This window comes from Symphalangus syndactylus, chromosome 17 (assembly GCF_028878055.3).
Source record: "Symphalangus syndactylus isolate Jambi chromosome 17, NHGRI_mSymSyn1-v2.1_pri, whole genome shotgun sequence".
In the NCBI taxonomy this organism is placed as follows: Eukaryota; Metazoa; Chordata; class Mammalia; order Primates; family Hylobatidae; genus Symphalangus; species Symphalangus syndactylus.
In genome coordinates, this window is record NC_072439.2 from 15,188,865 (window position 1) to 15,206,166 (window position 17,302).

General features: G+C 51.9%; 1 protein-coding gene across 1 annotated transcript; it reads left to right on the top strand.

Annotated features, from left to right (window-relative positions):
* Positions 1-530: 530 nt before the first annotated feature.
* ZNRF4 (zinc and ring finger 4) lies at positions 531-1,966 on the top strand. Its single transcript, XM_055251341.1, has one exon. It carries the CDS (start codon positions 606-608, stop codon positions 1,890-1,892), a length of 1,287 nt encoding a protein of 428 aa, XP_055107316.1. The 5' UTR covers positions 531-605; the 3' UTR covers positions 1,893-1,966.
* Positions 1,967-17,302: the final 15,336 nt, after the last annotated feature.

The window sequence follows — 17,302 nt, forward strand, 5'->3', positions numbered from 1 at the left end:
GAGAAAGGGCTTTCCAGGCAGGAGGCCCAGCCCATGCAAAGGCCCTGGGGCAGGATCCTGCCTGGTGTGTTGGAGGAACAGCAAGGAGATCTGTGTGGCTGGAGCAGAGTGAGGGATGGTGAGAGGTGGTCAGGAATTTGAGTTTTAAGCACTGACCTCATTGTAGGGGGGCGTGGCTTGAAAAAGTCTGGGTCCCTCTTGGAGGGACCCTCAGACAAGGGTAACATTGAACCTTCTACAGTGTGTTGCTAGGAACCTCCAGAAGCTGATGCTGGTAGAGTCTTAGCACAGTGAGGGCTGAATCTGCACCGCTGGGGGCCAGCAGCCCTTTTGAGGCATCCCTGGGCCTCCTTGGGTCCAAAGATGCCCTGAGCCTTCGAGAAGTTATCTCAAAGGTTGCCCGGGCACTGGCAAATCACAGACCTAGGAATGATCCATTGGCCACAGGCCCAGGGAGCTGGCAGCTCCTGGGACAGAATGTACCAGGGCGATGTCACAGAAGCTGGGGGCATCTAGAACTCTGGCAACTCCTGGTCTCCACGTCATCTGCCAGAAAGGCCACCTGGGCCAGCACCTCCTGAGACCGGCCTTCAAAGACACGATGCATGCTGCTCTGCCGTCCGGAGCACTTAATGCCTAGAGCCACCAGGGTCACAGTGGCTGCGTCACTGCCTCTGAGCCACACGGTCATTCCAACTCAACTGCCCTCGCATCCTGGCCACAGGCCCCCTGGGAGGCCCAGGAGATGCCCAAAGGCCTCATGCCTGCCGTCTCCACTGGGACCTAGCAGCACACAGCCAGCAAAGTGGGTGACCATGGGGTGGCCACGGCCGGGCCGAGCCATGGTGGCAATCAAAGCCTTGCTGGTCTTGTCGGTGCTCCAGGTGCCCGCGCAGGCGGTGGTACGGGCCATGCTGGAAGACAACTCGAGCTCGGTGGACTTCGCAGATCTGCCGGCGCTGTTCGGCGTCCCCCTGGCCCCCGAGGGCATACGGGGCTACCTGATGGAGGTCAAGCCAGCCAACGCATGCCATCCCATCGAGGCCCCGCGACTGGGCAACCACTCTCTGGGCGCCATCGCGCTCATCCGCCGCTACGACTGCGCTTTTGACCTCAAGGTGTTGAACGCCCAGCGCGCCGGCTTCAAGGCAGCCATCGTGCACAACGTCCACTCCAACGACCTCGTGAGCATGACCCATGTCTACGAGGACCAGAGGGGCCAGATCGCCATCCCCTCAGTGTTCGTGGGTGAGGCCGCCTCGCAGGACCTGCGGGTCATGGGCTGCGACAAGTCGGCCCACGTGCTGCTCCTGCCCGACGACCCGCCATGCCACGACCTGGACTGTCACCTCGTGCTGACCGTGTCCTGGGCACTGGGCTGTACCCTGGTCCTGGTTGGATCAGCCTTCTTCGTCCTGAACCGCCTGTGGCTCTGGGCCCAGGCCTGCTGCAGCCGCAAACGGCCGGTGAAGACGTCTACCAGCCAGAAGGCCCAGGTCCGCATCTTCACACGGCGCAACGACCTGTGTGCCATCTGCCTGGACGAGTACGAGGAGGGCGACCAACTCAAGATCCTGCCCTGCTCCCACACCTACCACTGCAAATGCATTGACCCCTGGTTCTCCCAAGCCCCCCGGCGCTCCTGCCCCGTGTGCAAACAGTCGGTAGCCGGCACAGAAGATGGCTTTGACTCCAACACCGACAGCTTCAGGGACGAGGACCCCTCCCTACCGGGCCACCGGCCCCCCATCTGGGCCATTCAAGCCCGGCTACGCTCCCGGAGGCTGGAGTTGCTGGGCCGCACCAGTCCCTACTGCCGCTGCAGCACCACATCCCTGGAGGCAGAGGATACCACTGTCTCCCGAGCCCCTCCTGAGGCCCCTGGTTGGTAAAGATCTAGGGCAGGGAGGGGGCGCAATGAGGAATGTTTCTGGTCTGAAAAGAATAAAGTGAGTTTGAAAGCGGATTCTCAGACTCGCTGCTGCTGGGTCACCCACCTCTGGCTGGGGTCGGGGGACACCCATCTCCATCAAGCCTAAGGCCAATGCCCATTTCTGCGGGCAGGTGAGCGAGGGGTGGTGAGGGCTGGGGGGACTTTTCGGGGCGGCTGTGACCGTGCTGCCAGAGTGGCTTTGAGACGGGGCGTCTGTGCTTTGGTTCCAGTCCCTGACACACGGGCCACTCGTCCCGGATGGCCTTATTCTTCATTCACACTTTTTCTTTTAAAATAAACATTTTATTTTGGAATCGGTTTAGATTTCCAGAAAAGTTGCAAAGGTGCCACAGAGTTCTCCAACCCCTTCTACTCTGTTTCCTCTGATGTCTCATGGGATCCCAGGTGTGATGGGATGGGAGGCCGAGGTGGGAGATTAGCTCAAGTTTAGAGGTTTGAGACCAGCCTGGGCAACACAGCAAGACCCCACCTCTACAAAAAAAATTTTTTTAGGCCGGGCGTAGTGGCTCACGCCTGTAATCCCAGCACTTTAAGAGGCCAAGGTGGGCTGATCATGAGGTCAGGAGATCAAGACCATCCTGCCCAACATGGTGAAACCCCGTCTCTACTAAAAACTACAAAAATGAGCTGGGCATGGTGGTGCATGCCTGTAATCCCAGCCGCTCGCTACTCGGGAGGCTGAGGCAGGAGAATTGCTTGAACCCGGGAGGCGGAGGTTGCAGTGAGTCGAGATCATGTCGCTGCACTCCAGCCTAGTGACAGTGAGACTGCGTCTCAAAAAAGAAAAAAAAATTTCATTAGCCAAGTGTGGTGATGCATGCCTGTAGTTCCAGCTACTTGGGAGGCTGAGGTGGGAGGATTGCTGGAGCCTGGGAGGTGAGCTATGATCACACCACTGCACTTCAGCTCGGGCAACAGAGCGAGACTCTGTCTCAAAAAAAAAAAAAAAAAATGCAAGGAGGCAAGGGAGTTTTCTAGGCAGTGAGGGGGCTGTTTGGCCATGCTCCAACGAGAAATAGCTACTAGGTGAGGTCATAGGAGCAAAAGGGTCAAGGTCGCCTCTGTGACGTCCCCTGGAACAGTGTGAATGTGAGAGTCACGTGCAAGATTCCAAATCAAGCCCAAGCAACCTCCAGGGAGCGCCCACTCTGTGCCAGACGCTGTTCCAGGCACACAGACACAGCAGTGAACAAAACAGAGAAAAGTCCCCGCTCTCCAGGGACTGCTATTCCAGGGTGGGGGATAGACACAAAGTATATAATTAAATAAACGGGCAGGGAGATGTCAGCAGGAGATAAATCCTGGGGCTAAAACACAAGGGGGTCATGAGATGGAGAGAGCTTGGCGGGTGGTCAGGGAGGTCAGCGAGGAAACATCAGAACTGAGATCAGGGCCGGGCACAGGGGCTCCCACCTGCACTCCCAGCACTTTGGGAGTCTGAAGTGAGCAAATCGCTTGAGTCTAGGAGTTTGAGACCAGCCTGGGCAACATAGTGAAACTCCATCTCTCCAAAAAATACAAAAATTAGCGGGGTATGGTGGTGCACACCTATAGTCCCAGCTACTCAGGAGGATGAGATGGGAGGATCACTTGAGCCCAGGAGCTCAAAGCTCATAGCTCAAAGTGAGCTATGATTGCACCACTGCACTACAACCTGGGTGACAGAGTGAGACCCTGTCTCAAAAACAAAAACAAAAACAAAAAAAACAAAAACTGAGACTGAAATGGGAGGAAGGAGGCATTAGTGCAGGAAGGACATTCCAAGCAGAGTGTACAGCCTGTGCAAAGGCCCTGTGGCAGGGCTGCACCTGACATGTTGGAGGAACAGCCAGAGGCCCATATGGCAGCAGCACAGTGAGTTGGGGGGAGAGGGAGGAGGGGAGGGTGGGAAGGGGATAGGGCAGGTCGTGCAGGCCCTCGTAGAGCTTAGTAAGAAACGGATTTTGGGCGGGGCATGGTGGCTCACGCCTGTAATCCCAGCACTTTGGGAAGCCGAGGTGGGCGGATCACGAGGTCAGGAGATCAAGATTATCCTGGCCAACATGGTGAAACCCCATCTCTATTAAAAATACAAAAAATTAGCCGGGCGTGGTAGCGTGCACCTGTAGCCCCGGCTACTCGGGAGGCTGAGGCAGGAGAATTGCTTGAACCTGGGAGGCAGAGGTTGCAGTGAGCTGAGATCGCGCCACTGCACTCCAGCCTGGGGACACAGAGACACTCCGTCTCAAAAAAAAGAAAAAAGAAACGGATTTGTTCTGGGGTGCTGACTAAAACCACTGGAGGATCGGGGCTCAGTGGCTCACACCTATAATCCCAGCACTTTGGAAGGCCAAGGCAGGTGGATCACCTGAGGTCAGGAGTTCGAGACCAGACTGGTCAACATGGCGACACCCCATCTCTACTAAAAATACAAACATTAGCTAGGCATGATAGTGCGTGCCTGTAATCCCAGCTACTTGGGAGGCTGAGGCAGAGAATCGCTTGAATCTGGGAGGCAGAAGTTAGAGGGAGCCAAGGTCACGCCACTGCACTCCAGCCTGGGTGACCGAGGGAGACTCTGTCTCAGTAAAAAAAAGGAAAGAAGAGACACAGAGACAAAGACATAGGGAAGACAGCCATGTGACAACGAAGGTAGAGACTGGGAGTGATGCAGCCACAAACTTGTTACCTCCTCTTTTTATGAAGACACCAGTCATACTGGATTGGGGTCCATCTTAATGACCTCATCTTAACTTGATTACGTCTGCAAAGATCCTATTTCCAAATACGGTCGCATTCCCAGATATCAGAGGTTAGGACTTCAACATATTTTTTGAGAGGATGCAATTCAACCCATAACACAGGGGTGAGAGGGAAGGAGGCCCAGCTTGGGGAGTTGCCAGACCTGGATTTGAAGCTGGCTGTGCTGTTTCTGGCTTTCTTTGACACGATGGGCACGGCCATTTCTCTCTCTGAGCTCCACTTTATGGATATGGAAAATGGACATCCTAACAGCATGTACCTCATATTGTTGCTGGGAGATTTTAAAGAGGTACTTCATGCAAATACAATTTTTTTTTTCTTTTTTTGAGACTGAGCCTCGTCGCCCAGGGTGGAGTGCAGTGGCATGATCTTGGCTCACTGCAACCTCCACCTTCCAAGTTCAAGTGATTCTTCTGCCTCAGCCTCCCAAGTAGCTGGTATTACAGGCATGTACCACCACACCTGGGTAATTTTTGTGTTTTTAGTAGAGACGAGGTTTCACCATATTGGCCAGGCTGGTCTTGAACTCCTGACCTCAAGTGATCCTCCCACCATGGCCTCCAAAAATGCGAGGATTACAGGTGTGAGCCACGGCGCCCGGCCGGCAAATACAAAATTTAATGTGCTTCCTCCACCTCTTTGATTGCCACAGTGCTGGGTCTCACTTCCACACCTTTGCACAGGCAGTTTTCTCTGCCCAGAGTGCCCTCCACACGCCTCGCTCAGCCTAGCTCAACATTACCATTCCTTCAGTCCCTTGCACACATCTACAAAAAGGATCCCAAATACGAGAATCAAGAGTCCTGGGTTTAGGCCGGGCACGGTGGCTCACACCTGTAATCCTAGCACTTTGGGAAGCCAAGGCAGGAAGATTTCTTGAGCCCAGGAGTTCAAGACCAGCCTGGGCAACATAGCGAGATCCCATCTCTATAAATACATTTTTAAAAATTAGCCAAGCCCGGTAGTGCCTGACTGTAGTCCCAGTCACTTGGGAGGCTGAGGCGGGAGGATCACCTGAGCCCAGGAGGTCAAGGCTGCAGTGAGCTATGATCACACCACTGCATTCCAGCTTAGCTCGGGTGACACAGACCGACTATCTCAAAAAAAAAAAGTCCTGGGTTCAAATTCCCAGCCCTGCTACTTACTGTGAAGCCCCTGAGAATGCCACTGCCCCCTCAGAGTCTTGACTTGCTCCTCTGTAAATGAGGATAACAGTGTTAGCTACCTATGGCAGACATGTATTTGGGGCCAGCAGCATGGTGCAGCTGTGGGAAACTACCTGTCTTCCACTGAGTACACGTGGCTGCAAGAAGTGGGGAGAAGAGACCTTCTTCCTGGTTCTGGATAGTCACATGACCCAGGCCTAGCCAATGAAAGGATTGCACCCTCTAAGCCACAGTGATTGGTTCAGGATGGGACATGTGATCCAAGCTGGGCCAATGAGAGCCAGCCCTGGGATTTGTCCAAGAAGGATCAAAAAGAAGACTCTTCTGGAGGGGCACTCCTTCACGTCTGTAATCCCAGCACTTTGGGAGGCTGAGGTGGCCGGATCACTTGACGTCAGGAGTCCAAGACCAGCCTGGGCAACATGGTGAAACCCTCGTCTCTACTAAAAATACAAAAATTAGCTGGGCCTGGTGGCGGACGCCTGTAATCCCAGCTACGTGGGAGGCTAAGGCAGGAGAATCACTTCAACCCAGGAGGTGGAGGTTGCAGTGAGCCGAGGTGCCCCTCACTTACTTCTCCTCTGTATTAGTTCATTATCACGCTGCTATGAAGAAATACCTGAGACTGGGTAATTTATAAAGGAAAGAGGTTTAATTGACTCACAGTTCTGCATGGCTGGGGAGGCCTCAGGAAACTTATAATCATGGCAGAAGGGGAAGCAAACACGTCCTTCTTCACATGGTGGCAGGAGAGAGAAGCGAAGAGTGAAGAGGGGGAAGCTCCTTATAAAACCATGAGATCTCATGAGAACTCACTCACTCTCACAAGAACAGCATGGGGGAAATGCCCCCGTGATCTAATCACATCCTACGAGGTCCCTTGCCCAACATGTGGGGATTACAATTCAAGATGAGATTTGGGTGGGGACGCAGAGCCAGCCTAGACCATATCACCCCCTCAGCATCTTAGCTTCCTCAGCTGTCAAATGACAGTGACTCAAAGCAGAGACCACATACGCTTTCTGCACACAGTTGCCCATGAGCCCTCCTATCACCATTTGAGCTTGGGGGGTGTGGTGTTCCCCATTTCTCCCAGGAGGAAGCTGGCATACAGAGAGGGAACCGCCCCTGCCCAAGTGTCACAGCTAAGGAGAAGCTGCACCAGGCCTCAGCATCGGCCCTTCCCCATGCCCGGCTCCCCAAACCTCCTGCCTCACTGGCTGTGTCCCAGCCTCACCCCTGCAAGGCCAGGTGTCCGGCTGCAAATTAAACAGATTTGCTGTCCGAGATCAGACTGCTTCTTTTGTCGTTTCTCCCGTCCTGCTCCAAGGTCTCAGGTTTTATGCCAGGATAGTTAAACTCTCAAAGACAGAAAACACTGCTGGGAAGGAAGATCTGTCTGTACAGGGTGATATGTCTTGGGTTGGCACACGCTACATTGCCTTTTCCAGCAGCCCACATTCTGCCTGGGGCTCCTGGTGACTAGGGGTCGGAAGAAGAGAGAGAAACCCATGGGTGGAACACATTGGTGGGGGTCAGACATTATTGCACTGTACTTTTTCATGGACAGGCAGAGAAATGAAGCCCAGAGAGATGCGGGCCCAGCGCATGCTCACCCAGTGTGTTGGGGCCAAAGACAAGACTCAAATTCATGTCACCTGACTCTGGTGGGCTGGCATTTCCCTAAGTCTTGTCTGGGTAGCTCATGAGTCAACAAATAATTGGCGGCCAGGCATGGTGGCTCACTCCTGTAATCCCAGCACTTTGGGAGGCTGAGGCAAGAGGATCACTTGAGCCCAGAAGTTTGAGACCAGCCTGGGCAACATATCTAGACCCTGTCTCTACCAAAAAAATTAACCAGGTGTGGTGATGCATGCCTGTAGTAGCAGCTACTTGGGAGGCTGAGATGGGAGGGTCACTTGAGCCCAGGATTTCGAGGCTGCAGTGAGCTGAGATTGTGCCACTGCACTCCAGCCTGAGCAACAGAGTGAGACCCTATCTCAAAAACATCACCACCAAAAAAAAAACAAAAATAAAAACCAGACACACAGCCTTGGGGACCTATCCTCACAACAGAGACCCCACCTCCACTCCCACTACCACACTCTGCACTGAGTTTAGACTTTCTTCACTGGGGTGTTTTGCTGATCAGCTTTTAATTTTACTATAGTGAAATCGACCAGTTGGTTTTCTTTTAGGGTTCTTGCTTCCTGTGTCCAGAGAAACTTTGCCTACCCTGAAGCCATAAAAATATTCTTTTTATTTTCCTCTAAAATTTTGTAATTCAAGTTTTCATGTTTAGTCTATGATGCATCTTGAATTGATTTTTGTGTATGGTGTGAGGTAGGGGTTAGCGTTCTTTATTTCCCCACACAGGTAGCCAGTTGTTCCAGAGGCTTTTGTTGAAAATACTTGCCTTTCGTCATTGGATCATCTAAAAGCAAATGACCATGTGTGTATATGTTGGCGGAGGGGGGGGGGGGTCTTTTTCTGTGTTCTCTGTTCTGTTTCATGGATCTATTTGTCAATCCTTATGCCAATACCCTTGTCTTGTTTACTGTAGCTTTATTAGACATAGACTTCCTTTCTTCTTTTCCTTCTCCTTCCTCCTCCTCCTCTTCCTCTCCTCCTCCTCCTTCTTCTTCTTCTTCTTCCTCCTTTTCTTCAGATGGAGTCTTGCTCTGTTGCCCAGGCCGGAGTGCAATGACACAATCATAGCTCACTGCAACCTTGACCTCCAGGGCTCAAGTGAATCCTCCCACCTCAGCCTCCCAAGTAGCTGGGACTACAAGCGTATGCCACAACGACTGGCTAATTTATTTTATTTCTTGTAGTGATGGGATCTTGCTATGTTGCCCTGACTGGTCTCAAACTCCTGGCCTCAAGCAATCCTCCTGCCTTGACCTCCCAAAGTGCTGGCATTGCAGGCATGAGCCACTGTGCCCAGCCTGGACATAGATTTCAAAGAGCAAGATCCATGTGGTGTCAGCTCCATATACAGACTTCCAGCAGGACCAAGGGAGCTGTTGGCAGATGGAAGCACTGGCGTTTTCTCTAGGGATTCATCCATGGATGAGCATTCCTCTAAAGTAGCATCTCATGGCATCTTTGCTCCTAGAACACACTTCATTCTTGAGATGACACCCAATCATACTTCCTGAGCACCTGGGATTTGTTGATTGGTGTCATCTCATTTCATTTGTTTATTCATCACATATTTTCTAAGCACCTTCTATGTGCCAGAGCCTATGTTGGGCACTGGGACACAGAAGTGACCACAACAAACCCAGCCCCCACCTTCACAAATTCTGTCTAGTGGAGGAGGCAAATATTGAACTATGTTTGAACAACTGAACAAGAATGTATCAAACAGTGGTGAGTCCCAGGAGAGAAATAAGAAGGAGATAAGATAAAGCATGTGAGAGGCAGGATCAATCAAAGAATGCTAGAATTACCGGGTGAAAGTTGAGGGAGAAACAAGATATTTGCAGTCTCAAAGTAACTCTCTCATGATATTTATTCATTGGAAAAGAATAAAGATAACTTTCTGGGGGGAAATCTGGCTGGTACCACCTTAGCCAAGGGATCAAAATTAATGCCCCCAGCAACAAGACACATTGACAGTGTGTGCCTCCTGATCTGATGTTCTGAGGGGACCACAGCATCATCTCAGTGGGATCTGGGCAGAAATGCAGAATCTCCATCTAATCATGATTAGACACCAGAAAAGCCTGAATTGAGTGACCTTCTGTAAAACACCTGGCCAGTGCTCTTCAAAAGAGTCAAGGTCGACTGGGCATGGTGGCTCATGCCTGTAATCCTAGCACCTTGGGAGGCCAAGGCAGGAGGATTGCTTGAGACCAAGAGTTGGAGACCAACCTGGGCAACATAGTAAGACACCATCTCTACAAAAAAAAAAAATTAAAATTAGCTGGGTATGGCCGGGTGTGGTGGCTCAAGCTTGTAATCCCAGCACTTTGGGAGGCCGAGGTGGGTGGATCACGAGGTCAGGAGATTGAGACCATCCTGGCTAGCATGGTGAAACCCTGTCTCTACTAAAAAAAAACAGAAAAAAATTAGCTGGGCATGGTGGCATGCACCTGTAGCCCCAGCTACTCTGGAGGCTGAGGCAGGAGAATGGCTTGAACCTGGGAGGCGGAGGTTGCAGTGAGCTGAGATTGCACCACTGCACTCCAGCCCGGGTGACAGAGCGAGACTCTGTCTCAACAAAAAAATTAATTAATTAATTAATTAATTAAAATTAGCTGAGTGTGGTGGTGCATGCCTGTAGACCCAGCTACTTGGGAGGCTGAGGCCAGAGGATCACTTGAAGCCAGAAGTTGGAGGCTGCAGTGAGCTATCATTACACTACTGCACTCCAGCCTGGACAACAGAGCGAGACCCTATCTCTAACAAAAAGAGAGAGAAGGAGTCAGTGGCCAGCAGATAGTGTGGTTGGGAACGTCCTCTGTGAGTCGGAGGAATTTAAACTGAGGTGTGGAGAGTAAGGAGACAGGATGGGGGAAGATTGGAGTTGCGGGGGTGGGAACAACATGGGCACATGTTCCATGGCGGGAGGGGTTGGTGTGTCTGAGAAGAGGAGAAGAGAGTGTGGCTGGTGTGGACGGCAGGAGTGAAGAGGTAATGGGGCTGATGATGAAGGGCCTTGTCAGCCACGAGGAACGGTTTGCATTTTCTTGCCTGTGCAATTCACAGCCTGTTCTATTTGAGTTCCCCCAAAGCAGCCCCCCAGACAAGGATTTCAGGACAAGTGGTGTATGTGAGAGATAATCCCAGGAATCCCCAGGAAGGGCGCGGGAAGGTCCAAGAGGAAAGAGAAGCAGCAAACAGGGGTGCTTTCATGAGCCAGGCGCAGGTGGAGTTCAGTCCCACTGGGGACCTCGGGGAGCCTGTGTTGACGGTGAAACTCAGAATTGCCCCACATGGCCAGGTGCGGTGGCTCACACCTGTAATTCCAGCACTTTGGGAGACCAGGGAGGGAAGATCCCTTGAGGTCAGGAGTTCGAAACTAGCCTGGCCAACATGGTAAAGCTCCATCTCTACTAAAAATACAAAAATTAGCCAGGAGTGGTGGCGGGTGCCTATATTCCCAGCTACTCAGGAGGCTGAAGCAGGAGAATCGCTTGAACCTGGGAGGCAGAGGTTGCAGTGGGCCGAGATAGCACCATTGCACTCTAGCCTGTGTGACAGAGTGAGACTCCGTCTCAAAAAAACAAAAACAAAAACAAAAAAACAACAAAAAAGGAATTGCCCCACCCCAAGGACGAGGGATTTATGCAAAAGCCAGTGCACCATCGGTTGGGGGTTGCTGGGGGGAGTAGTGTGAATTCTGTGATACTTCCAGCCCGCCATGGGCAATGTCAGAGCAGGCTTGGACAGACAGACAGAGTTGGAATCCCAGCCTGCACTTCCAGGAAACAGGGAGGACCCCAGGGATCTGAGCAGGAGGCCAACGGCGCCATGTCCAGAGTCCACAGAGCTTCACTGACCAATACGGGGGCTGCTGGCCACATGTGAAATTTAAAGTCATTCAAAGGAAATAAAATTTAACATTCAGGTCCTCACTCACACTGGCCACATTGCAAGCACTCTATAGCTGCATGGGGGTGGCTGTGTTGGCTGGCGTGGGTCTAGAACATTCCACGCATCCCAGAAAGTCCTAATAAACAGCCCTGTGCTAGACAACGTTGATCAAGAGAGTGATACAATCCTATTTTGGCTCTAAGAAGATCTCTCTCTTAAGAGAAAACAGCTAGTTGGGGGTGAGGGTAGAAGTTAGAAACCCAGAAAAGTGTCTGGGGCAGGTGTCCAGGCTGGAGGTGATATAAGCTCAGACCAGTGCAGTAGCAGTAGGGGTGGGGCAAAGCCATTTGGAAGAAGCATCAACAGAAAGTCCTGCCCATTCAGATGTGAGGTGTAAGGGGAGAGGAGAAAGAGAAGGGGAAACCTGGACTCTGATGTGAGTGACAGGTGGAGATGGTCACCCAAGAGGAGAAGCAGATTTGGGGCAGACACTGAGCTGCTTCTGGGCCTTGCTGGGTCTGAGGGGTCAGAGGGAACTCCAGGAGGACGTGCAGTTGGCAGCTGGACTGTGATGGTGGAGATCTGGGCAGACATGAGAATCTGGGCCCACGGGGTATTTTGGCCACAGGCCCAGCTGGCAACCGCTGGGCTGTGATGTAACTTGTCAGGCGGAAGCCGAGCCCCGTCCCCAGGCTCAGAGGCACAGCTTGCCTAAATGCTAACAAGTTTTGCCTCCAAATGGTGGTGGGGTGTGCGTGTGTGTATGTGTGTGTTTAATTCTGGAATGAATTTAATTCTAATTCCGCCGACTTTGGGGATGGGAAACAGCTGTCTTAATGAGTTAACAGTGGGTTTAAAATAGCAAGCATCTGTTCGCTGTCTGAGCCAGCACCCGCTGAGGCCACTCCCAGGCTGCAGGGCTCAGTTTTGGGGGGGCCCTGGTTGCAGCTCTGGAGATAGTAGGGAACAGGGGACTGGCAGTCCTGAGACCCCAGTGCCAGGCGAGTGTCCTGCCCCCTCCTGGGATTTCTGGCGCCTCGTTTGTGAAAACTGGGGCTGTTGAACCACCAGGCTTGAGCCAGAACCTGTGCGGGGGGCTATGAGCGCCATGAGTGGGCCAGGCTGCTGCTGCAGGGCTGGCAGGTGGTAAGCCCGTCCCCACCCTCCTCAGATGCTTCCTGGCCGAGTGGCCAGAAATGCCTGTGCCTCAGTTTTCCCATCTGTGAATGGAGATGGTGTTAAAAAGTTTAGAGACATTAAGACACGTAAAGTGTGTGCTTATGACCGTGCCAGGCAGACAGTCACACTGTGGAAATATGTAAAGAGTGTCTAAAAAGCAAATACAGGCTGGGTGCGGTGGCTCATGCCTGTAATCCTAGCACTTTGGGAACTGAGGCGGGAGGATTGCCTGAGCCCAGGAGTTCAAGACCAGCCTGGGCAACACAGTGAGACCCTGTCTCTTCAAAAAAAGTTAAAAATTTAGCCAGTTGTGGCAGCACACACCTGTAGTCCCAGCTACTTGGGAGGCTGAGCTGGGAGGATATCTTGAGCCCGGGTGTTTGGGGCTGCAGTGAGCCGTGATCATGCCACTGCACTCCAGCCCAGGTGACAGAGCGAGACTCTGTTTCAAAACAAACAAACAAACAAGACTGGGCACAGTGACGCATGCCTGTAATTCCAACACTTTGGGAGGCCGAGGCAGGAGGATCACTTGAGCTCAGGAGTTCAAGAACAGCTGGGGCAACATAGCAAGATCTCATCTCTACAGAAAATTTTTAAATTCACTGGGCAGGCCCGGTGTGGTGGCTCACACCTGTAATCCCACCACTTTGGGAGGCCAAGACGGGTGGGTCACCTGAGGTTAGGAGTTCAAGACCAGCTTGCCCAACATGGCAAAACCCTATCTCTACTAAAAATACAAAAAGTAGCCAGGCGTGGTGGCACATGCCTGTAGTCCCAGCTACTCAGGAGGCTGAGTCAGGAGAATCGCTTGAACCCCGAAGGCAGAGGTTGCAGTGAGCCAAGATGGCACCACTGTACTCCAGCCTGTGAACAGAGCGAGATGCTGTCTCAAAAAAAAAAAAAAAAAACTAGCTGGGCATGGTGGCACATGCCTGTGGTCCCAGCTACTTGAACCACACAAGGCTGAGGTGGGAGGATTGCTTGAGCCCAGGAGTTCAAGGCTGCAGTGAGCTATGATTGTGCCACTGCACTTCAGCCTGGGCAACCAAGCGAGACCCTTTCTCAAAAAACAAAGCAAAACAAACAAACAAAAACAACCAGACGGGGCATGGTGGCTCACGCCTATAATCTCAGCACTTTGGGAGGCCGAGGCAGGTGGACCAGGAGGTCAGGAGATTGATACCAGCCTGGCTAACACGGTCAAACCCCTTTTCTACTAAAAATACAAAAAATTAGCAGGGTATGGTGGCACGCACCTGTAGTCCCAGCTACTTGGGAGACTGAGGCAGGAGAATCGCTTGAACCCGGGAGGTGGAGGTTGCAGTGAGCCGAGATTATGCCACTGCACTCCAGCCTGGGCAACAGAGCGAGACTCCATCTCAAAAAAAAAAGAAAGTAAATGCAGCATCCATCGCTTACTGATGGGAATACTCTCTGAGAAATGGGTGGTCAGGTGATTTTGTCATGTGTGAACATCACAGAATGTGCTTACACGATCCTAGATGGTAGAGCCTTCTGCACACCTACGCCATATGGTATAACCTAGTGCTCTCAAGCTATAAACCTGCAGAGCATGAGACTGCACTGAACACTGCAGGCAACTGTACCACAATGGTAAGTATTGTGTCTCTAAACATATCTAAGGGCCGCGCGGTGGCTCACATCTGTAATTCCAGCACTCTGGGAGGCCTAGGTGGGCGGATTGCCTGAGGTTGGGAGTTCGAGACCAGCCTAGCCAACAGTGAAACTTTGTCAATACTAAAAATACTAAAATTAGTCGGGCGTGGTGGTGCACACCTGTAATCCCAACTATTTGAGAGGCTGAGGCAAGAGAATCGCTTGAACCCGGGAGGCGGAGGTTGCAGAGAGCTGAGATGGTGCCACTGCACTCCAGCCTGGGTGACAGAATGAGATTCTGTCTCAAAAAGAAAAAAAAAAAAAGAGAGAGAGAGAAGCCGAAGGTGTCCAGGTGCCCACAAATGCATTCAGCCCAGTGCTCACCTGCCTGAGGGGGTCTGGGGAAGAGGAGAGCCTTTTACCCCAGCAGGAGGACAGAGTCAGTGTCCACGGCTGCACCTTGGCAAGGGGCTGGCTGTGTAGGGGGGAAGTTGTCGGTGATAGGGGGTCTGAGTGCACGACTCAGCTCTTGGAGAATCCTGGAGACCCCTGTATCATCAGAGAAGGTGGCCAGCACCCTCTCCTTTCTCAAAAGATTAACAGACACTCAACTGTTCATTTGATAGTGTGGGGGTTTACAGCCCCGTCTTGGGATCAGAGAGACCTGGGTCCAGTTCAGCCTCTGAAACTTCTTGACTGTGTGACCTTGGGTGAGTGTGTTTACCTCTCTGGACTTGGACAGTCCTGGGTTCAAGTCCCTGCTCATCAGCCACATGATCTGTCCTCAGTTTCCCCTTCTGAAAAGTGATATGCCCATAGTCACTGAGCTGTCTAAAGGATAAAACAAGTTAGCCCACCCCTAGCCCTCCAGATGTGCTGTCATTGCGTTTATTATTTATTTATTCATTGATTGAGATGGAGTCTCGCTCTGTTGCCCAGGCTGGAGTGCAGTGACGCCATCTTGGCTCACTGCAACCTCCACCTCACGGGTTCCAGCGATTCTCCTGCCTCAGCCTCCAGAGTAGCTGGGATTATAGGCGCCTGCCACCGCGCCCGGAGAATTTTTGTATTTTTAGTAGAGGCGGGGTTTCACCATGTTGGCCAGGCTGATCTCAAACTCCTGACCTCAGGTGACCCATCCACCTCGGCCTTCTGGAGTGCTGGGATTACAGGCCTGAACCACCGCGCCCGGCCTATCACTATGTTTAAAGTGCACAGCTCCTAATTGCTGAAAAAGTCAAACACACACTTCCCCTATGACCCAGCCACGCCTCTCCTAGGTATTTATTTACCCGAGAGAAATGATGCCTACATCCACACCAAGACTCGTACAGACTTGTTCAGAGCAGCTTTATGTATACCAGCCCCAAACTGGAAACAACCCAAATGTCTATCCACAGGTAAATAGATAAGCAAACAGTGGTCCATTCAGACCACAGGATTCTCTTCGGCCATAAAAAGGAACAGGGCACTGATTCACCCAACAGCAAGGCTGAGCCTTGAAATCAGTAACGCTGAGGAATAAAAGTCAGATGTAAAAAGAGTACGCACTGGTGACATCCAGAAAACGCAGACTCATTTTATAGGAACCCTAAGCAGACCAGTGGGTGCCTGGAAAGGGCTGGGGAGAGGAAGGAGGGGAGGGAGGGGGAGGGCTACAAAGGGAGTAATGTATTCATTCTGTTGGTGACGGACGTGTTCACTGTTTCCATTATGCCGATGGCTTTATGGATATATGTGTCTACGTAATCTACCCCCCGCAAATGACTCCTGGCTGCCTGGCCACAACCGTCCTGTGCCTCATTTTCCCCATCTTTAAGCAGAGATGTTGTTAAGAAGTTTAGAGGCTGCCAGGCGCAGTGGCTCACACCTGTAATCTCAGCACTTTGGGAGACTGAGGCGGGCGGATCACCAGAGGTCAGGAGTTCGAGACCAGCCTGGCCAACATGGCGAAATCCCATCTCTACTAAAAGTACAAAAATTAGCCAGGCATGGTGGCGCATGCCTGTAATCCCAGCTACTCGGGAGGCTGAGGCTGGAGAATCGCTTGAACCTAGGAGGCAGAGGTTGCAGTGAGCCGAGATCGCGCCACTGCACTCCAGCCTGGGTGACAAGAACGAGACTCCATCTCAAAAAAAAAAAAAAAGTTTAGAGGCCACACCTGTAATCCCAGCACTTTGGGAGGCTGAGGTGAGAGGATCACTTGAGGTCGGAAGTTCCAGACCAGCCTGGGCAACGCAACAAAAAACACTATCTCTACAAAAAAAAAAAAAAATTTTAATTAGCCAGGCATGGTGATGTGCACCTATGGTCCTAGCTACTCAAGAGGCTGAGGTACGAGGATCACTTTAGCCCAGGAATTCTAGACTGCAGTGAGCCATGATTGCGCCACAGCACTCCAGCCTGGGCAACAGACTAATACCCTGTCTCGAAAATAAAAATTAAAAAAAAAACCTCACTTTAAATATTTGCAGTTTATCAAGTGCCAGTTATACCTCAGTAAAACTATAAACACACAATGAAACAAGCTCTTCCTCCAAAAATACTTAGCCTGGCACCCATCGTGCATGGGGTACCCACTGGATTGGGGACTTCATGACCTTAATCGAGGCAGGGACCAGTGTGGGGTGGAGGAGAACTTAGGAGAAGCTCCCCCTTCTTTTTTTTTTTTTTTTTTTTAATTGAGACAGAGTGTCCCTCTGTCGCCCAGGCTGGAGTGCAGTGGCGCAATCTTAGCTCACAGCAACCTCCGCCTCCCGGGTTCAAGCAATTCTCCCGCCTCAGCCTCCCAAGTAGCTGGGATTACAGGCACACACTGCCACGCCCGGCTATTTTTTGTTTTTTTTTTTTTTTTGAGACAGAGTCTTGCTCTGTCACCCATGCTGGAGTGCAGTGGTGTGATCTTGGCTCACTGCAACCTCCGCCTCCCAGGTTCAAGTGATTCTCCTGCCTCAGCCTCCCGAGTAGCTGGGATTATAGGTGCACACCACCACGCCTGGCCATTGTTTTGTATTTTTAGTAGAGACGGGGTTTCACCATGTTGGCTAACCTGGTCTTGAACTCCTGACCTCAAGTGATCTGCCCGCCTCTGGCTCCC